The 23,296-nt window shown below is 37.0% G+C and overlaps 1 protein-coding gene across 1 annotated transcript in view; it reads right to left on the minus strand.

The window, feature by feature from the left end:
- Positions 1 to 361: 361 nt before the first annotated feature.
- LOC118280661 (tyrosine-protein phosphatase 69D) overlaps positions 362 to 23,296 on the minus strand; it is a 36,979-nt gene continuing 14,044 nt past the window's right edge. The window contains 18 exon segments of the mRNA XM_050699644.1: positions 362 to 6,869; positions 7,346 to 7,481; positions 7,908 to 8,053; positions 8,605 to 8,736; positions 9,303 to 9,418; positions 9,761 to 9,938; positions 10,381 to 10,530; positions 11,052 to 11,243; positions 15,976 to 16,127; positions 16,529 to 16,632; positions 16,988 to 17,196; positions 19,616 to 19,792; positions 20,370 to 20,511; positions 20,894 to 21,018; positions 21,661 to 21,701; positions 21,704 to 21,769; positions 22,247 to 22,362; positions 22,821 to 23,078. Of these exon segments, the coding sequence (XP_050555601.1) occupies positions 6,798 to 6,869; positions 7,346 to 7,481; positions 7,908 to 8,053; positions 8,605 to 8,736; positions 9,303 to 9,418; positions 9,761 to 9,938; positions 10,381 to 10,530; positions 11,052 to 11,243; positions 15,976 to 16,127; positions 16,529 to 16,632; positions 16,988 to 17,196; positions 19,616 to 19,792; positions 20,370 to 20,511; positions 20,894 to 21,018; positions 21,661 to 21,701; positions 21,704 to 21,769; positions 22,247 to 22,362; positions 22,821 to 23,078 (2,512 nt within the window). The 3' untranslated portion in view covers positions 362 to 6,797.

Raw genomic sequence — 23,296 nt, forward strand, 5'->3', positions numbered from 1 at the left:
ATTTGGATACATAAAAATACAAAGAAACAATATTTACTGCATACAGCGACATCTAGCGGGGAGTAGCAACACGCAGTTTGAGCGGTAAACGCGCTCTTTTTTTAAATTTGTCGAGTGGCAAGTTAGTGGAAGCATTTCAATTTTATATGTAGCTTCATTGTATCACACATTATATGCTTGATGACACATTTTAGTAAAAATAACTACTTAAAATATTACTTATTAGGATTACAGATATGTGTAAGCACTTAAGCAGATGTGTTATACAAATAATTCCCTAGTTTTAGATCTGTAGATCTGTACGGGGATTCTAGTCTCATAAATATGTGCAAGGCCACGGGTAATTAATAAAAAGTCGAACTTCTAAATATTGGTATATTTTCAAAAATATTGTATTACATGACTTGCTTATCTATTTACAAAAATAAAAACAAATTAATAATAAATCAGTTATACAACCGCCAATGCTTCGCTACGATAAAATAAAAAGTAAAACATTACCAAACATCTTGACGGAAACTTACTAATTATATATTTACAAAATACCAAGACCGATTACAATCTTGAGATCCCAACATTTATTTTGAAAAATAATTTTGATTCTTTCATTTTGTAATATGTATAGTGCAGTGCGTTTTTAAATAGGAAAATAATTTCTCGTCATCTCATATAGTTACCTAAATAGCTATAATTTTGTAGATTTTTATCCGGTATACACAATTACATTTAACATAATAAATATTTTGTATAAAGAGGCATTAGTTGATAACATAATCGTTATTTTTCCCCGTAAAGTACATAATATCAGAGTTGTATATGATCTAATGCCTCTTTTTACATAGTTAAGCCCCATTTAATATAAAAAGCGTACATATATACTATGTAAAAGCGGTCTGAGCTTGTATTTAACGTTTATTAATATAAATTTCGACCTCCAATAAGGAGTTTTGTACCTACCAAGATTGGTGTAAGTTTGGTTACCATTTTTACTAAATAAAGCACACGATGTAAGCTAAAAAGGGGGTGTTTGATCGTCATACTATGCTAAAATCTGTGATAGAACCTTTTCATATTGAGCAAGATAGATATATAGATTATATTCTTGCTATCTCAATTGCTTGTTACTGCTATCTCTTTCCAACCAATTTTAGAAGATATACAAATAGCAACTAAGTTTTAGTCACATATTTCCATCTCTTTTTAATGTGATTAGAGTGAAAAAGACAGCAATACCAAACACTATCGCTATTTTATTGAGCTTCAAACAGTTTTTGAGACTGCTTTAGTAAAAAACATGTTCATATCAACACTACTACTAAAGTGCACATTGGCTAATACATAATGTATTTCTAAACAAACAATTTACACACAGAAGTTATATTTAAAAAGGTCCTCGCTTACCCCAATCTCAGTACATCCAAATATTACTAGCCTACCTTACTATCTACGTTTTGTTTATAAAAAAATTGTAGTAACATTCCTACTGTTCATTTATATAAAAAAGCTAATAAAAAAACACGCCGTCTTCAGTCGCTCCTTAGGACTTGCACGTAATCCTTAAAAAACTGATGATTAAAATTAAAAATTGAACACAATATTAAAAGAGATCACTTCGCGGTGAGTTTACGTATGATTTCCAACCCTTTCATATATGTCAGAAAGTTTAATTTGCAATGACATTACTGAAAAAATACTGTTAACGAAAAAACTGTTTATAATACTTATAAATACAAAATTAAATGAATCAGTCATTAGTTACGTAAGAATATAGGGTGACTGGTAATTAGTGAACGATATTTAAACATGTGATTGTACTCATGATTACAAACAACTTTCCCAAAGTAACTGTTTTTGTATACTCATTAGTTTTATTTTTATCACAATAAGATAATTTTCAAAGTTAAGTTTCAAAATGCGAGTACCTAGTTACTAGATTTTCGATAGAGCGGGCACGTCGCTAACAGCTGAACATGCGAAAGCACGCGCGCTCGAAATTTAGTTGTTTTGTTATTATGATAAAAATAAAACGAATGAGTATACAATAAAAGTTCCTATGGGAAATCTGTTTGTAATCATGAGTACAATTACGTGTTTAAATATCGTTCACTAATTACCAGTCCCCCCTATATAACTAAAATCCCTTCACCCGTTAGTTTAAAACAATAATTTCGGTATCATAGCCTTTTTAAACGTTTACGAATAATAGTTAGAAACTTAAACATTAGAATGTTTTGGAATACGATGCAAGTCCCTTATACACGGTACTTATAATCAGAAATGGTTCCATATGTGTTTTATTTAATGAGATATGTATTAATGAATTATGGGGTTTTGAGATTCTACGTCTAATGGTATGGAATGCGAACGATGAAATGATTTATTAAAGCTGTAGAATAATGTAGACCTACCATGTTATTATGTATTTAATCATAATACTGAATTATTAAATCAACAGGGTCGTATTAGACTTGACATAATATTATGTCTTGATTCAGTTAATAAACCCTGAAAAATAATAATGGTTAACGCTGTCTAATGAACAATTAAAACTCTATTGTATTGAAATATATAACGTCCCACTTTTCTATCACTAAAGGAGGTAAGCAGAGGTGTATACAACTACGATACAACGTACAATGTTAATTTATTTTACACAGCTAACATTAATAGGCCCTGAAAAGTTAATGGAAAGCTGTACACACGTGGAACCACTCCTGAATCGGTCACTCAGTCATCCGAATGATCGGTAACATCCATCATCTTTCTCTTTCTATTGATATCAGTGGACGACACATGCTGCTTGTATGTTCATTGCGTTTTACCAAAAATAATATACAAAAAGGAAAATATTATATAAAATAAAAGATTTTCATGAGTAATTATTGTGAATATTTGGTAGAAAAATTAAAAAAACTCTGCAAAGTGTCTCTGAATGTTTACTAAATAAGCAAGCTAAATGGTTTATATTTTCCAGAAGAAAATATAGGTAAAGGTTTAATGCCTTGAATAGGTAAAAGAATTAAATAAGTATGGTCTGAGCTCATCTCACACTTATAATAAAGCATGCATATAGGTATAACGATTGATTGTCGATTTCAATATAAATTATATTGTAAAATAATCGTAACAAAAACTACACTAAACTACTAAAAGTAACTTTTAAAAAATAAATACGTATAAAAAAAACTACCACAATAGACAAACGAAGAAAGAAAATTCGAAAATTTTGTACAATATCAGGCGAAGCTGGTGTTACCCTATGAAGGGCACAAAAACCTACCAAAATTTGGTAATTTAGTGTTACCATTAACAAAAAATTTAAAAAGAATGGTAAAATCGAAATGAACATAGAAGCTGTGTTCACAAATATTTCACATTCAACATCAACATTGTATATTTTGTTTAGCTCATACAAAATCTAGATATACCACTTAGACTAAGTTACAAATATGTCGACAGTCATACGGTGCGGAACGAAGCACTTTCACCTAATCATACTGCTTCAATATTAAGCCGTTGGTAGCGAAACTTTATTGACATTTTGTTTTTAAATATATGTAAAATTATGATACGTTTTGGGGTTATTTATCCACTATTATTAGTACAAACGGGTGGTATTATTAGCACAGATGTACTTCTGATATACCCACTGTTTTTTTTATCAAATTGTACTAAGCGATGAGTTTTATAAATGAAAAGGTTATCATTACACCAATCCATACTCAAGGTTTAGGGTGAATAACTAATAATTTAACTAGCTAGAGTTGTGCTAAAATGAGTCCTATACAATAATACCAGCAAAGTTTCGTCAACCAATGACATAATATCGATTAAAATGAAATAGAAATATGGTAAAAACATCGAAAATGATTACTTATGAGGTGTTGTGACTTATTTGTGTTAGTTTTACATGGAATAACTAGTCTATAAGGGGACTTGGGTGAGATTTACTAGATATTTTTTTAAGTATGGAGTCAAATATCAATAATGTAGATAGATTTTCGTTTCGAATGGGAAAAAAATTACGGATTTATAAACTGTGTCCTTAGTACGATTTTGAAACGAGACCGCGTTCGGCGCTCTTATTGGTTGGTTCAAATGAACTAACCAGTCAGAGCACCGAACGCGGTCTCGTTTCGATCTCTCGAAAACAAATACTAAGCCCTCTGTATTACTTCCAGGTCTTACTGAGTTGGAACTGTTATACCACCTAAAAACAACACAAGTTCTACAGAAAATAAGCACATTGTCTGCTGTAACACATACACATGAATATTTCACACACACGATACAACACGTCACACAGTTACACCTCACTCGTATTTAAAAATTTGTGCTAATTTGGGGTACCATCATTTTGGCCTCGCAATGTCATTGGAAGGTTTTTACAAAACCATTTTGTTTTCTATCAAAAGTAACTTAAAACCGTTAAAAATGCATTTAAATATGGCCTCCTATTTTTAATTTAAACAAATAAATACGTAGTTTCCACTTCACATTTATGCCTTGACATTTTTTTTTTATTTCTTATACACCTCTTTGGACACGATTTCAATTTGGTACGATTTATACCAAAAATAATAATAATAAAATTACAATTATTAATAATAATTATATAAAATAATACGGTAATATTGTTATAACGACAGATCTATCACTAGGGGCGTGTGTAGAGTTGTAGCAAATATAAGATTTCTGAACCATTCTTTTTTTATTGTACACAAGGGAATTTAAACTCCAAATACTAATAGCATAAAGACCAAATTCACATGACTTGAACAGTTACGCCTTATAATCTTGGTTTTGGACTTAATGCCCTTAGAAATACAGTTTAAATTCACTTGTCACAATTATACTTATTGTACCAAATGTACTTCCAATTGCTATCTTAAAATATCAAGACGAAATAATTCAGAAAACTTATTATTTTTATTACGATTGCAAGTTTCGATTCGTTTTTTAATGTCATGAAAAAAATAACCGTAACTTTTCAGCGTAAATTAGACGAAGCTGAAGCTTTTATAGTAAACCTATCTACTAAGTATGTTTCGAAATTATACTGAGATACAAAAAATGGTAGTGATGATCATTTGTACATACATAATATTACATTTGTAGAGCAATAACGTAGAAAAATGTGTATTTTTTGATGAACAGAAGATAAAATGATTTAATTGAATTAACGTTACTATGCGTATGCGTCGATTAGATTAATCTTGCTTATAATATATGTGGTTTCTGTACATCATCCTAAGGTTGACTGTTAGAGAATGCCAAATTGGCATTAAATCCACCTTCGTATGATTGTAAAATAAATAAGTAATGAAACAGCTTTCTGTTTATATTTATATCTTTATATAATACTTACGTAATTAAACCGACCGTTTAGTAAATAAATACTTTGGCCCCCGATATAAGATTTCGGCAATTTTCGCAGTGATTTAATATAATTTTTAATAAGTTAATATTTTAAGGACCTGTTTCACAATGTTTGGATAGCTGTTATGTCCCAGAATAATTAAATTTTAATTGAAAACGTGATTTATATGAACTATCAATCATATAAATTTATCGGGTACTTATATGAAGGTGATGAAACAAAACAAGAGCAAAAACGATGATAATTTAAGTTTTATAAAAGCAAGACAATGTATAACCGAAGCATGTTCATAGTAACGTTTATTCAATTTGAACCTTAGTTTCATTAGCATAGAAGTTATTATATGAAAATAAATACCATCACTCATTCATGGTACAGCGTCAAGATGTTTAAAACTTCAAAACCCTTATACGAATCTACTCCAAAATTGTGCGTTAATTTAGCTCCCTCTCTCTTCCATTTAAATTCGACATTTCGTTTTATTTTCATATAATAATAACCATGCTAACGAAACTTCGATAATAAAATAATATATAAATTCGTTTACAAGATAAACTTGTCCAAAATTTATAAAAAGCACCTACGGTGAGCAGTGTAGGGTTAAAGTCAAACTATGTCCAATAAAAACTTAATATTAGACATGTCAATAACCTTCCACAAGTTATAACGACGGTTGATCAATCATAAATTTCATAATACATGTGATTGATCAATCCTTCTTATACAAATGAATGATTGATCAATCGTCGTTAGACATTTCTGTAAATTAAACAAAAAGAAGTAAAACACCAAATATACAAAATGTATACTTAAAAATTAGTCTTAAAATTGTATGTATTGTTCGATAGTCCGCTGGGTGGCGCGGGGGAGATTGTACCATATTGAACATATGGTTATAGGCCTTAAAGTCCATGCCGTTTATAAAATACAAAGACACTTTGAATACGCAAAGCGTCTGACAACGTATCGGCGTACATTCAATGATAATATCTACAATTAGAGCTCTTTTATATACAAGAACACGGAATGCCTAAACTAAAAGTAGAAATTTCAGTAGCCTCTTTTAGTATTATCATCAATACTGAAAATCAAATATCCTCTTCATAAATGTTTCAAATGAACTTGTCATCTTACTGCCGTACTCAGAGACATTCAATGATAACTTAAACTATTCCTTAATAACGATTTTATATCGAAAAACAATTGCTAAGGACTGGGTTAAGTAACCATTAAACCGGCGGATAGACTTTAAAAAGCTAGTTTTTTTTTTTTATACATATATAAAAGAGCTCTATAAACTAGGCAGTGCCGGGGTAAAAAGGTCGGTTTTTAATTATTCACAGGACCTTTAAAAGGCGGAGTCCTAAGGGTCAACTTAGAACGGTACTAGATTTAGGGGGTAGGGGGTAGGGGTTGCTTAACTGTCCTCTAGTAGATTGTGTAGCTCCGCGTAGTTGAGTATGGCACGGTACAGGAATTCGTATTGTAACTGTGGAAGAAGAAATGTTAAATTAATTAATATTGGTCGAAGTTACATTGAATTTTGAACTTTAATTCAATGAGATACTGTATAAAATGTAGATAACACACACACTGGTTTGGTTACTGAACATGTTTCTCTGTGTAAACTTGACGAGTCAAGTTTTATATTCATCAGTAACTTTAAGTACGACTTTATTTTGCCATCCAAAACTGTTTTCATAACGATGGCGCTTTGATTTTTTTTTTAAACCTTGCCCCATACTAGGATTTAATCTTATGTCACGGGTGCGTTTACAAACATACAAGTTCACATGCACATGACACTCAAACCCGAAACAACAAAATGACGTAGAGTTGCTCTGTGCGGGAATCGAACCCGCTACACGTTACGCAGCAGCCGGTTGCCCAGCTACCGCGCCAACTGTGCAGTCAACTTAATTGAAACAGAAGTTAAGTATAAAAAGATGTAACAAAGATACAGACGAAGGTGTCGATGGTCCGTGCGCGCTGCGTGCGCACTGCCCGCGCGGTGGCGCTGACGTCGACGCGGCGCTCCACGCGCAGCGCGCGGATCAACGTGCATAAAGCCACGAACAGGGGGGACCGCTCCGTGCCGAACCTGGGGGACGGGGGAAGGATTATTAATCAAGTATACTAATCAGATGCTCTACTAAATAATAGTAGATGATTATGGTTTGATATAAGTGATAATTTGGGAGTAAAATAATTGATAAAAGTTGTACATGTACTGCAAAAGTGTTACAAACAATATTCGCTTCATATTCACTTCAATCAATAATAGACTTAATTCATTTTCTGAACACTGAGCGAAGCGAGCGAAGAAATTATTCGTTTACTACTTCTTTAATTATATTGCATTGATCCAAAGCTAGTTATAAATATTCCTGGGACGCACTTGACATCAATATATAGGTATTTTCATAATTATATAATATACTGTAGATTGTGATTGCAGTAGTTTCAGGAGATCGTAATAGGTTGGTCCCATTAAACAAAGATATAACATGAGTGTGAGTGTACGTACTGGCAGTGCACGAGCATGGTGGGCGGGCGCGCGGGCGCGGCGGCGTCGGCGAGGTCTGCCAGGCCGCGCGTCACCTCGGGCACGTGGCCGCGCGCCGTGGGCCAGCCCTGGTACTGCAGCTGCCGCACCACCACCACCTCGCCGCTCTGGAACACACACGTAGTATCATTAGCCACCTTAATGCTTATCCTCTGGTATAGAAGACAACAATAGAAAAAAACACATTGTGTCTAGCGTGAATACGTGTTCCGGCACACATGAAGGGTTAATCTCTATTTTAACAAAAAGAACTTTCAAAGCGAATTTCAAAGATCAATCTCAATCTTAAGATTTTGGACTGAAATCGGCAGTTACTACTAACTACTATATATAGTCGTATATATACGACTCTTCACTCCTATTTATAAAAAAAAACAATCAGTTTAAACAGAAACAATCGATATCAAAGAAGTTCTGCAACAATCTTCTTCCAAAACTTATATTCTTGCGCCAGACACGGTTCACATATCCTAGTTATATTTACCACCCAAATCTTACATGTGGAAAGCAATAAAAAATTGAATATTGATTGTTATAAACAAAAAAAAATACATTGACGGAACTAGAAGTACATATAAGGAAATCATTTACTATAAAGTCACCTAAGAACTTACACACCTAAAAACTCCTTAATACCATACATTTATCAACAACTGACCTTATCATTAGTGACCCTGAACTGCCTCCTGGTGTAGTAGGGGCAGGACTCGCTCTCCTCGTACTGCACGGAGATGTGCTCGTACTGCACCGTGCCGTCGTCCCAGTACCGCGGACACTTACCCTCGCCCAGCTGTAAGAAATGATCAATTTCATTATGTATAGGATATGCGAAGTGACTGAAACTTATCCAAATAAACCTTACTCAAGTTTCGTAAAATAGATGGGTCAGAAGGATTAGAAGGAGCCATAATAGAAATGCAAAATTACCACTTTATTAACTGGTTCTCATGACAAAATATGCTGTTTTTATGCAAGTCTTATTTCAGAATATCTTACAACATTATGTACATTTTTAACAAAAACTACAAATGCTTTTTTAAACTCCAATAGTAGTTTATATCATTTGAGAAAACATGTTGTAAGACAAGAAAAGTACGTTTTAAGAAAGCAGTATAAGTACATTGTGCACATTTCCGTTAAGCAATCAGTACCCTTAGTACCAGTTTGCTTTGCGTTTAAAGTAATCGAAACGAGAGCGCTTTCGGCGCTCTGATTGGCCGACGCGAATAAACCAACCAAACGCGCGCTTATCTTGATTTCGTTTAATGTAAAGCAAACTCCTACTAAGTGTACCGCTCCCGAATTACCCTGAAAAGTAAGTGTAATGTTCTTTATAATCTCCAATAAGTAACATACCTCACTGAGCATCACAATGGTGGTGACATTATGTTCGGAGACCATCCGCCAGAAGTCCATGATCGTGTTCGGTAGAGGATCCTGCGTTATTATGAACCCTTCCGAGTTGTCGTACGCTGGGAAAGAGGTAAAAAAACATATTAAAAAATAATAAATATCAAGTCAATTAAAATAAATCAACAACCTTGATTATTGCAAAACTTTTTTAACAAGCTAAATCGATGGTTGAAAGGCTAATTGACCTAAGCCATAATAATATGACATATTCGGAATCACCGACATTTTCTCTATCGAATGACTATCTCTAACTAACTCAATATCGCAAAAAACGTCTCTAAGATCCAATTAGCCTCACAACAACATTATAATAAAATTGTCACGGTTACACTTTCTGTTCAAATGCTAATAATAATAAGGTTGAGAATCCTTTGTCAATAATAACTTATTCATAAAATTACCTTCAATAAAGGAAGCGTTGATATAAGTAGAGAAGTCCCTGCCGGGTATGGGCGTGAGTATGACCCGGTTCCTGTCGTATGGCAGACAGTCGGGGCTCCGGTTGCGCGCGCGCAGCTCCTCGCCTGCGCCGGCGCCCATCGACTTCAATGGCTCTGCTACTGGACTGTTCAGCATTTTCTATCGAAACAGAGATGAAATGTAAATAAATATTATGATTATGTTAGCGGCCTAATTATGAAATTAAGAAAATTAATTATAAAACTAATAATAAAGAAAAATTTTAAAGATTTTGTCAGTAAAACGTGATATATTTAGCACTATTAAGATATTGTTAGCACTGCACGACGCATATTTTTTTATGATTTGCTAACAGTTTCTTAATGACTCGTGGACTCGTAATATAATACAATAAGTAACTTAAAATAAAATTGTGTATTTAATGATGAACCAAAATCGTGAATGCGAGTTACTTCATTTATTTATAAATTAATATTAATATCATCAACAACAAGGTATTCTCCCCTTCATCCTATATCTTTCTGCTATTTTACAGTCCTAAAATAATCTCTAAATACCTTTACTATTTTACCCCCCACAAAAAAAAAGTTCCTTTACTTACCTCAAACTCGACCTCCATGAGACATTTATCAGCATGGTCCGGAGTATTCCGCAGCCTGTCGACGGCGGGCTTCAGCCGGGACGCGGGGATCTCTGTGTCGCCGTAGTGCGCGTACTCCACTAGCGCACGGTACACGAACACGTATTGTTTCTGGGGATGAGTAAAGTGTTAGAAATATGTTTTACAAAATTAACCTCTTGTATGTCAGTATATGAGACACAATAGAAAACACATTGCGTCTCGCGTAGATCTGTGTTCCGACAGACAACGGGTTAATTAACCGTCACATGCATGAAGAGATTGGTTAGAGAGAGAAACATAGAGATACCACGTTTAAGTGTGGGAGAGCCATGCTTCGACACGGCTTCGTGAGGTTTCGGTTTCCATTTCGGTGGTAATCCACAGCCTCACAGAAAACCAACGCGAAACAACGCTTGCGTTGTATTTAGTTGTGAATGAGGTTATCGGAGGCCAAACTACCCCCCCCTTCCCAATCCCCGATTCCCTAACAAACCTTACATTCCCAACCCCCAAAAGGCCAGCAACGCAATTGCAACGCCTCTGGTGTTCCGATTATTCATGGACGTCAGCGATTGCTTACCATCAGGTGATCCGTCTGCTCGTTTACCAGCTTATACCATAAAAAAATCTCAACCACAACCACAACTCACCAACGATTGCACCAGGAAGTTCCTCTGCCTCCTGAGTTCGGCGACGGTATTGAAGACGGAGACTTGTCCAGTGGCCCTCAGTTGTTCCAGTAGACAGTCCAGCGCCACCAGTGTACCAGTGCGGCCCACGCCTGCGCTGCAGTGGACTACCACTGGACGGCCCACCATACTCGTCCACGCTTCGTTTACTCTCTGTAAGGAAACATTTCAATGTACTTGTGGACTTTATAAGATGTTTATGGGGAAATATATAGCCGATGATTGTCGGCGGTAATTGTGCACTGTGCAACAACACATCGGCCCTATAATAATTTAATAAGTAAAAGGTGTAGATAAGTAATAAGTACAGTAGAAGCTCCTTATTCGCGCTTCCTTCATTCGCGTTTTCACTATTCGCGGATTGAAAAATTGCGACCCAATTCCCATATTCGCGGTCTAAGATTTCTTTATTCGCGGATCGAATCTAGATGAAATATAGAAATATCGGTGCGTAACCTAAAAAATACATTCGCTATTCTTTGTCAACGCGTCAGTAGAAGGATAAAAAAATAAAATAGACCTTATTACAACTACGTCTAGATTGTGACTTCTGCCTAAACCTGATGATAATAATATTATCATCAGGTTAATATTATCATAATAATATAAGTCACGCCTAAGGACACGCCCACCATCTCCGACCTCGTCGCCCAGCTCCGCCCCGCCATCATCGGCACCACCACCAGATGCAGTGGTGTCACCGACGGTTGCAGGCGCGTCGAGCTCTAGCGACGAGTATTTTTCCCCGCCCACGTCGCCACCACCTACACGTCGCCGGGGAAGACGTCGGCCACCGAGTGGCTTAGGACCACGAGGCCCACTGGCTTCGGGAGGAGTCCCAGCGCCCGGTGGTAATGTGTCGCGCATGAAATGGACAAGATCCATTAATGAAAATGTCATGCGCGCATATTTTAGGGCAACAGAGGGAGGAAGGAACCTGACAGCGTACCGTGTCAGAATGCTTGCTTTGTTTCAGGAGCTCGAACCAACCATCAACGTGTCGGCACAAAGACTGTCGGATCAGGTGCGAGTCATTCAGCGTAATCGTATGTTGGATGATATTGTACTTGATCGACTGCAAAGTGAAGAACTTAGGAGTCGTGTCATCATTCCGCTGCAACAAAATATAGAGGAACCAACACAAATTGAACCTGTTGTTGCACCGAATGATGATAGGACTACGGAGGTAAGTACTCACAAATGCAGTGAAGAATTGAGGAGGGCTTTGGAGGATGCGATTCGGGGATACCGGTTTATATCGCCCTCTCTTAGACCGCGTTTACCTCGTCTGCCCATGCATAAAAAGAACAGGGCGCTAGTATGTGCCCTGGACTCGGAGCTATCAAATTATTTTGATAACTCTGAGGACCTTATCGATAGTCATTCAATTCTGTACTGTGGAGCAATAGCAGCATGCCGTGTAGCTAACGTAAAACTACTCGAAAGAGAAAACAACAGCACACGGCAGAAACCAGCTGTACCAGCTTGGCAGTGCAGGATTGAACGACGTATCGATGAGGCTAGAACACTTATTGCCAAATTGATCTGTTTCAGGGAGGGCAACACGCGCCCAAGAGTGATGCGTTTTGTGAGGCGGGCGTTCCTGGGGATGGATATAAGCCCCCAGGACTATGTCTCACATATTACGGAGCGTCTTGACTTCCTGAAACAGAGAATTTATGCATGGGCAAACCGTATTCGTCGGTATAAGAAGCGAGTGGAACGGTATACACAGAATCGCACATTCCAAAGGGATCAAAGGTGGGTGTATAGAAATTGGGAGCTAAAAGAACAGACTAGGACTGACACGTGCCTACCAGATGCTGATGTTACGACGTCCTTCTGGCGTAGCATTTGGTCGGCACCTGTTTGTCACACTGAAGGGGGTTGGATTGAGAAGGTTAGGCGAAAATGTGAACTGGTACCAGAAATGGAACAAATCTCCATAACCACCGAAGATGTGTCTAATGCAGCCTACCCGTTGGCTAACTGGAAAGCTCCAGGCCCGGATGGGCTGCACAATTTCTGGTTAAGATGGTTTACCAGTTCGCATAGTCGCTTGGCATCTCAATTTCAGTCAGCTCTGGAGTCTGGATCTTTGCCCCAATTCTTTACGACTGGGTTAACCCACCTGCTCCATAAATCTGGAAGTACCGCGGAACCCAAAAATTATCGGCCGATTACGTGCCTACCGACAATTTATAAACTCCTAACATCCATTTTGAGAGAAAAACTTAATAAGCATATTGAAGACAATAATATCATGTCTACCTCTCAAAATGGATGTAGGAATAGGTCCCGTGGTACTAAGGAGCTTCTCCTCATTGACATGTCCATTTGCCAACAGGTTCGTAGATCTCACAAGAATTTGTCCACATGCTGGATAGATTATAAGAAGGCCTATGACTCCGTGCCACATACATGGCTCATGAGGGTACTGGAGCTGTACAAAGTCGATACAGCTCTGCGTGCTTTCCTGATGTCATGTATGAGACAATGGAGAACGGTTCTTCGCTATCCAGGATGTCGACAAATTTGTGAGAACGATGAACCCATTAGGATAGAGCGTGGTATATTCCAGGGTGATAGTTTGAGTCCATTATGGTTTTGCTTAGCTCTGAATCCTCTAAGCACTTTGCTTGAGGATTCCGGGTTAGGTTACAGGTTGAGAAGAGGGGAGAAATTATATCCCACCTACTTTACATGGATGATTTAAAGCTATTTGCTCCAAACAACTCGCATCTAATGAAATTACTAAATGTCACTGAAACGTTCAGTAATGCCATTAGGATGGAATTTGGTGTGGACAAATGTGCAATCATGCATGTAAAGAGGGGGGAAATTGTGGAATCAGATGAAACACGAAACTCTGATACCACAAACTTTAGACTTCTCTCTTCAACCGAAACCTATAAATACTTGGGTATGTCAGAAGCGTTAGGTATTGATGTAGCTATCATGAAGCAATCGTTGCGGGAGCGCTTCTTTGGCCGCCTGAAGAAAGTTCTCAATAGTCTTTTATCAGGTGGTAACAAGGTGCGCGCTTACAACGGTTGGGTCATGCCAGTACTGATGTACTCTTTTGGCATACTCAAGTGGACTCAAACGGAACTGGACGCCCTGGACAGAAAAGTCCGTTCATTGTTGACTGAGCATCGGATGCATCACCCACGATCATCAGTAATGAGACTGTACATACCACGTAAATGTGGGGGGCGAGGCTTTTTAAATGCCAAAACCCTACACAATAGTGAAGTGTGCAGTCTCCGAAAATATTTTTTCAAAATGGAAGGGGGGTACATCGAGATGTTGTCTCAGTGGACAAAGGACTTACTCCGCTCTCCTTGGCTAATAAGGACTGGAGAGAACCTATAATACTAAGCACTAAAGATCGCAAGAATGTATGGCAAAGTAAGGAGTTGCACGGACGCTACTATCGGGCCCTACATGGGCCAGATACAGATTTCTTAGCGTCCGTATCCTGGCTACGTTTTGGTAACTTATTTGGAGAAACGGAAGGTTTTGTCTGTGCAATTATGGACGAAGTTATGTTGACGAACAACTACCGAAAGTATATTATAAAGGATGGAACGGCTGACATTTGTCGGGCATGTCATCGCCCAGGGGAATCCATTCGACATATAATTTCGGGTTGTTCTCACTTAGCTAACGGAGAGTACTTGCATAGACACAATCTTGTAGCCAGGATTATTCATCAACAACTTGCTTTAAAATACAAACTTGTTGAATCTGAAGTGCCGTATTATAAGTATCTGCCTGACCCAGTTCTTGAAAATGGAGATGTCACACTGTATTGGGATCGAACTATCATCACAGATAGGACAATTGTTGCTAACAAACCTGACATTGTGGTGATAGATCGACCAAGCCGTCGCACAATGATAATTGATATAACAATCCCACATGACGAGAATCTTGTGAAAGCTGAAAAAGATAAAGCCAGTAAATATCTTGATTTAGCTCATGAGGTTGTCGACATGTGGGATGTAGATTCAGCAATCATTGTGCCGATAGTCGTATCTGCCAATGGCCTTATAGCCAAAAGCCTCGACCAACACCTGAGTAGGCTAACGTTAGATGGTTGGATCAAGAGCCTGATGCAGAAGGCAGTACTTCTGGACACGGCGCGTATTGTCCGGAAATTCCTCTCTCTTGAGCCCTGACCACCGGTAGCTTGGATTTATCCCGTTACTGGTGGGCTACTGCTTTTTATATTTTTAAATGTTTTATTTATTTTTTTTTTTTCTTTTTAATTTAATATTTAAAAATGTAACAAACAAGTATGAGAAATAAATGAATGCAATTTAAATTTATCATCAGGTTAATATTATCATAATAATATTACCATCAGGCAATCTGTATGATCAGAAAGTTCAATTAAAAAATTTTTTATCTACTATTTGCTTCTTGATTTCGTCATCTAGGAACATATCCCCTATAACCCCATACAAATTACCATTCCATATTCACGGTTTCTGTATTCGCGGCATATTTACGGAACGCATACCCCGCGAATAAAGAGCTTCTACTGTACTCAGAAACATTAAAATATGGATAATTGGCAACGTTTTTGTAGTATGGGACCGCTAGATGGAAAAAAGGGGCGTGGTTTGTAACGTTTCGCATGATGTTTAAGGGAATCCGGTTAAGACATCTCTTTGTATTTGCTTCATGGTACAGACAGCCACACAACTATTCGGATTAGTCAAACTTATATTCCTCTTTACGTCAGAGGTCAATTATTTATAATGCAGCAAGAACCCAGCAAGCCAGTAGTTCTCCTGACACTCCCTCCCGCCTCACCCAAGGCGGGAGAAGTCATTGGATGATGATTACACTTCAAAAAAAAACCAGTAGTTCTAACCTTAATAAACTTGAGTATGGAATGTGGATGCTCTGGCGCCGCGAAGTCCTTCCACATGAGGAAGTGGTACTGGCGCACGATGCGGCACTCGCCGCTCTCCTTCACCTCGCGGGGAGACGTCGGGGCACTCGACTCGGACGCTTCTTTTATGTCTACAACAGATTTATATTGGTAGTTTTTGTTAAATGGATAAACGGTTGGCGCGGTGGCTGGGTAACTGACTGCCGTGCAACGTGTAAAGGGTTTTCCGCACGGAACAACTCTTTGTGTGATCTACAAATTGTTGTTTCGGGTCTGATTGTCATGTGTAAACTTGTATGTTGTTGTTTGTAAACGCACCCACGACACTACAGAAAATCCTAGTGTGGGGCAACGTCAATCGGATACGACTCGAGACATAAAATTTATAATGACTTCTTAAAGAACCAGTTGGAAGCGAGCATCCAGCAGCTAAGATTTTAATTAGGTTGTCCACCTTGTGGGTGGTCGTTCTGAAAATCATTAGTAGTGAATGTCTTATGACTCATTTTATAATAAAGATTTAAAACCTTACCTCCATTCCTCTTAGCGATGCCATTGTTCTCAACGATCGGCTGTCCATCAGCCGTGACTGGCTGCTTGGTGATCTTCAGTTCTCGCACGATGTAGTCTGAATATCTAGAACGGACATTTTGACATTTACTTTACAGAACTTTCAAATGTATAAGCAGCGCATTGAAGTCATTCCTTCTTTAACACCTAATCAAATTAATTTATCTGTTTATTGTATAACATATTTTTATCTTTTTATGAAGCATTAAACTGGACGTCACATTATTAAAAATGCGTTCAATTTATATGCACACAAGAATGCATAAATACAATTTCATTACGATCATGAGAAAACATTTACATATATTCACTTTTTTATCATATTAATTTTTATGTTTAATGTTTTTTTATGGTGCAAATAAACTGTTTTTTTTTCTATATTTTCCAATTCATCCATTAATAAGAATAAAACCACACAAACCTCTTTTCACCAATATGATGCACGGTGATCCCTCCAAAAGCCCTGGAGGATCGCTCCTCCGGCCAGTATTTCGAGCACTTGACCTTGGAGTACTCCTCGAGGTTGGTCAGCATCACGATCAGCTCCAAGCCATGTTCCCATATCATGCGCCAGAAGTCATTCACTGTCGTGTCCGTTGGGCCTTGGGCGCAGATGAACTGTTTGCGTTCCTGTTAATATTTTAAATAGTAAATGGTTAGTGTTAAGGTCCATTCAAGTTTGTTTAGGTATACATAGAAAAATATTCACAACAGGTGATATATCTTTTGCGTTCCTGATAATGTTTTAAATAGTTAGTGTTAAAGTTCATACAAGTTTGTTAAGTTATACATAAAAATATTCACGACAGGTGATGATATTTTTTTTTCTTTAAACACCACATTTGTTTTCTGTGTATAGGATGGTAAGTATCAGTAACCTTAGTATAAGTTTGCTTTACGTTTAAAGTAATCGAAACGAGATCGCTTTCGGCACTCTAATTGGTTGGTTTATTCGACCGGGTCAATCAGAGTGCCGAACGCGCTGTCGTTTCAATTACTTTAAACGTAAAACAAACTTGTACTAAGGGTACTGGCATCCAAAGAGTACCTAACATCCAAATAAGATAATATGAGAGACTGTTTTTTTTTTGTATATTTTATACAGTATGTAGTAAAGTATATTTCAAGTATGTAGCAAATTAATAGTTGAATACAAGAAGTTGGGTAATACAGCCACGATATACATGCAAAAATACATTTTGAAGCATAATAGAAGAATAGAAGTACTATTATAGAAATCATGTGGTTTTTATGAAGTATAGTAGAAGCGAGTGCTACGAATATAACAAAGAATGCATTGTTATAATAATAACAAGGAAAACACAACACATAAACGGACAGAAAGCTTTGTACATTAATAAATTGATTTCACATTATATTTTATGTATATTATAATGAAAAAGCACTTTTAGGCACAATATTACAAGGTAGGGTTCTTTGACAGGAGTAGTCAAATACAATACTTTTTTCGAAACGTAAAAATCGTTTTTTTTTTATTTTGTATGTAATAGTACATTATAACGTCATCAGATTTTTACGTCAAATAGCAGACTTTTTTTCTAGAAAATTTTGAAAATAACTAGATCATCAATTCTATGAATGAAAATGTGATTATTTTTGATTATTTTATTGTATTGAAAAGTTGAAATAATTTATTTTTGACTGAGGAAACTACCCAAAAATCAAGTAATGATAAAAGCCGTCTCAAAACAATACTTGATAATTGGCATTCACGGATTTGCTTGGCAGTCACACTGAATAAAAGAAGTAATTTAACCATAAAATTAGCGAACTTTATACGGTTTACAAAATGTGAAATCAATTTAGCATCGCAGTAGGTATGCGGTACCTGTTCAGGCTCCGAAGGGTCCTTAGTAAGCGGAGGACAGAAGACAGACCATTAAGAACATGTTCACACGCCACACGGAAGGAACATTTGTGACTAACTATTACTAATAGGTAAAACCATGGGTAAAACTATGTGATGTTATAGTGTATGTAGTTTTTGAAAAGCTGATTAAAGAAAAGAGTAATGAACTGCCAACGATACGACAGTGGACCATTGATTTAATGTTAATTTAATGCGATACCTAATTTAAAAAAGAATAGTTTTTGAAACATTTCAATCATTGCTAAATTAATAAAATTTATTAACTAAAAATCACGTTATACTCGCGTACATTCATGGCGAAAAGCTCTACTGATTTAGTCTGTCCTACGACAGTTCGTACATAAATATAATACAGTTTGATATACGTAAAATTAGCTTTTCAAAAACTAAGAAGAAATGTAAAGGGAAGTAACAAACAGCTTAAGAGTTAAAAGCGTATAAACTAACGACATACAGCCTATTGCCATTGTAAAGAAAAGTCTTGTACTTTTTCTCAAATGGCAACATTTGCAGAGCCGATAGCATTCAAGTTATAAAGTCAATTCTTCAAACATCACATGCCTGCTTATATCATACTAGAAGCCTCACCAAACCGTTTTATAAGAACTTACCTTTTAACAAAAAATATATCTAATGTTTAGTATTATTTCTAACGTCTAATAGTGTTTTTTAATGATTAAACTTGATATACATTGAGTAATAATAATACATTTCAATTTCAATTAGAACACGGAATATGCTTTATTTTTCGTGTTATCAAAACTTACTAAACATAACTAAAAATCACGGTTTACTATGGAGTAAAGCTCTACTAGTTTCGAGTCGCAGGGGACTCTTCATTATGAGAAGCGTGCGCAGACGCGGCGACGTCGCGCAGCCTACTGAAACTATCTGTCTGCGCACGCAGTGATGCCTCAAGTGTTGCAAGTGTTCACAGGTCGTGGCCTATGAAGTGGTTACCGTGGTAACCACTTACCATCAGGTAGGGTGAATGCTTTGTTGCCACCGTCATGGTATAATAAAAGAGCTTTTCTCCGTTAAATTACGTATGTAAACGGTGATTTTTAGTAAATTAAGTATGTCTTTCGATAGTTATTATAAAATACGCTCCTAAACGTGTAAAGTCGGTTAATGAGCAAATATATAACCGGTACTAACCTGGTATCCCATAACATAGTTAGCGTTGATATAATCGGATCCAGTGATACCGTCAATCTGGGACAGTTTGACCCTAGTCTGGTCATAGGCCTTAATGTCTGGGTACCGATTCTTAGGCTGGTTCTCTCGGGCTTCGGAAGCGTGCGTGGTGCGGTCCGGGAAGCATTCGGGAAGCATCTGCAACAACTTGGCAATTTGTGACGATATGTTAAGATTGGTCGGAAATGATGCATGAGGTACATTGTGAAAATAAAAAGAAATATAGGTTAAAAAGAATGAGAAAAACAAACACATTTACGACAAAAAAATAAATAAAAAAAGAACGGTTTAAAAAGAAACATTATTCCATGATGTTTTTTTTTTATATCCAATGGGCGAGGCGAGAGGGAGTGTCAGACTCTTACTGACTAAAAACCACCTCGTTCCTACTCCTGCTTTTCTAGCTGGAGCCCCGGTAAATCCGCTAGTTAATACCATGATGTTAGAAGTCTTTTTTAAACTCAGTTTTTTCAGTAAATAGTTCTTTAACTGCAACTTTTGTGTTTGAGTTATATGGATTTCAATAAAAGCTCAAATAAACAGACCAAAACAATGATGATGGATCTGAATCCTAATGAATCGAAGTATGGTATGACATGAAGCTACATACAATACATAATGTTTAATTTGATATTTAACTTATTCATAGTGATATAAAATATTGAAGAAGTGTTTAATCCAGACCTTAAAACATACAAAAATACAAGCAACTTACTTCAAACTCCTTCTGGAATCCGTAGTCGGAGTCAACCTGTCGCTGCGCATACGCAGCGGCCAGCTCATCCTTTGGTATGGGGGGTATGTCAGGGGGGACGGTCGACACTAGGGGCTGGCGGCCGCGGATACTGTCCCAGTATCTAGGTGGAAGAATATTTATAATAATAGTTATTTATTGCTTTATTACTTAGCACTTTTCTTATCGTTATAAATAAATTATTTTTCCGCAAGATTTTAAGAATTTGTGGCGACACTCTGACAAGTGACAGATGACAGAAGTCGCACATAGACTATCGACGAGCAAATCAACGGGGATGACGTCACAAAATATCCTGCATCGCATATATGAAGTTTACATGCGAATTAACACGGATAGAAAATCCCAACGAACAATAGTTGAGCAGAAAGCCCGCCAGGTACGATCACCTCGCCTGGTCGGAGGATCCTCCTTTTCTTAGGGAACTTTACTCGCTGTTCCCTAAAAAATAACAAATATTAGATTAAGAAGAAATAAGTACGTACCTGAGTGCGTAAGAGAAGGGATTGTCAATTTGTACGTGCGGGGGCATCTTGCGGGTGCGTCGCGTCTGCATGATGCAGAATACTATCATCAGGAGCAGGATCACGGCTGCCACTGCGCACGTTATCTGTGGACGAAACGAAAAACATAGAAGGATATTAAAAAAATAAACAAATGAGGTCTTTTAATTAGAAACAAAATGATTGTATAATTTGTGAGTTTAACAAGATCGAAACAAGACCGCGTTCGGCGCTCTGATTGGTCAGCGATCCAATAAACGAACCAATTAGTTTCAAACGCGGTCACATTTCCGAAGTTCCTCAGTAATTAATGTCGACCGTCAAAGATCTGTGTAAATCCAAGCCAGGACAAGTCGATATATTTATTTAACTTACGCCATTTTCAAAAATTCAAGTTCGGCGCTCTCACTAAACTTGCTAAATTCGTACTAAAGAGTTTCTGACTTTAGACAGAAGGTCCCTTAAATAGGGACTAAATAAATTAACCGACTTGGTATTACATGGATCTCACAACATTTTACAGCAGAAAAACTGAGTTGCGAGCCTTGGTTTTTTTACAGGATATTTTTGAAGGGATTTTTTTTTTGAGGGGGGAATATCATCCAATGACTTCTCCCGCCTTGGGCGAGGCGAGAGGAAGTGTTACTGACTGACTGAAAACCACCCTTGGTTCCTTCTCCTGCTTTTACAGCCGGAGCCCCGGAAGGAGAAGCATTTTTGGTAGGATAATGTATACAATAACAAGTTACCTGTAAAGCGATCTCGAGCGCGGTGGACGGGACGGGTACCGGGGGCTGGCAGCCGGCATCAGTGGCGATGTGTATTCGCTGAATAGTGCCTCGTCCGGGTCTGAACTCGCTGTACAAAACGATAAGATCATGATATAATTTATTTATTAAAATTAAGGTCAAACTTAGAACCTCCTTTTTTGAAGTCGGTTAAAAACATATAAAACTGCCATACTTGCGAGATCTCGCAAGATTTGCGTTTCACAGTCTGGCGTTTTAGAGCCCAAATGACTCTGCATATACAGAGTCACAAATATATTCCATTGAATAAGACATATTCATACACACATTGTGTGCATTCAACAGGCGCTATTTTTTACTAGTTAAGGAGGTCCTAGATTTAGTAAAAATAGAATCCGGTCAGAAATAATTTCAATATTTTACTTGGAATCGAAGCCGATAACCCTTGCCTAGCAGTAGCACTTTTCACCATTAGACCGTCGAAACAGTCAATTTATAGATAACACAAAAAGTTGCTCCGTGCGGGAATCAAACCCGCTACACGTCGACATTAAATTGTAGTATGAACATGAGCATAGTAACTTACATATTAGTTCCACAAAGAGCGTGTAGTTGGCGGTAGGGTCGAGAGGGCCGTCCCTCACGCGGATTTCGGAGTCATCTTCCTGTTTGTTCATCATCATGGGATTGTTGCTGAAATCGCTGAAATAATATTGAATATATCATATATTGAAATCTATACTTGCATGTTATTTGTACTTTATGTATTACTATGCGCCCCCATGTATTATACATATAAACCTTCAGTTGTGTATATATGCAAGTGCGTATATTCTTAAGTAATTTTGTAAGGGTTAGGTAGTGGTCCACATAATTATTTAATGAAATGGTGCGTCCACATCTGACGAATGTGTCGCTCGCGATCTAAGATTGGACGCAACATTTGACGCATTTTTAAAAGACATGGTACAAGTACCAAAGGTTGTGATAGAGGAGCATAATTTATAGTTAATATGCTTTAGAACACAAGTAAACATGAAAAACTAAATAACATTTTTGACAAACCCGAGAATCGAACTTAAAGACTTCTTGCCTGTAGACCAAGAGTAAACTCAACCAAAATTAACTAAAATCTAAAAACAAATATAAATCAAACATACATATTATCAGGAGACCGTCTCGATATCCTGTCAGAATCCTCAATTTCAATCGGATCATCGGTGCCTTCGATCGGGTCCTCAAAATCATCCAAAGTGGTGGTGGTGATAGACACTGGGGTTGGCTCATGATGGACCCTCTTTGGCCTCTTGAGACAGCGACGACATCTATCCTGGTTCAGTGTAGGATCCGATTGCTTATCAAAGACCACTTTATCATCGCCCAAAACTAATTCTATGTTGTCTCTTGTGAATTTGTCGCTGTAAAAAAAAAATAAGTTTTGAAGACACATATTCATTACATGTTAAGCAAAAATGTATCTTAATTAAGTATACATAAAGTTGAAATTTCAACAACACTGACTGTTAAAATCTTGCTTGTATGTACTACTATTTAATTGTATTGTGTACATTAAAGATTAAATAAATATATAAATAAATCCTTTGGATAGAAATAGCAACCTTAACACTCTAAAGAT

Source organism: Spodoptera frugiperda, chromosome 16, assembly GCF_023101765.2.
Source record: "Spodoptera frugiperda isolate SF20-4 chromosome 16, AGI-APGP_CSIRO_Sfru_2.0, whole genome shotgun sequence".
NCBI classification, from domain to species: Eukaryota; Metazoa; Arthropoda; class Insecta; order Lepidoptera; family Noctuidae; genus Spodoptera; species Spodoptera frugiperda.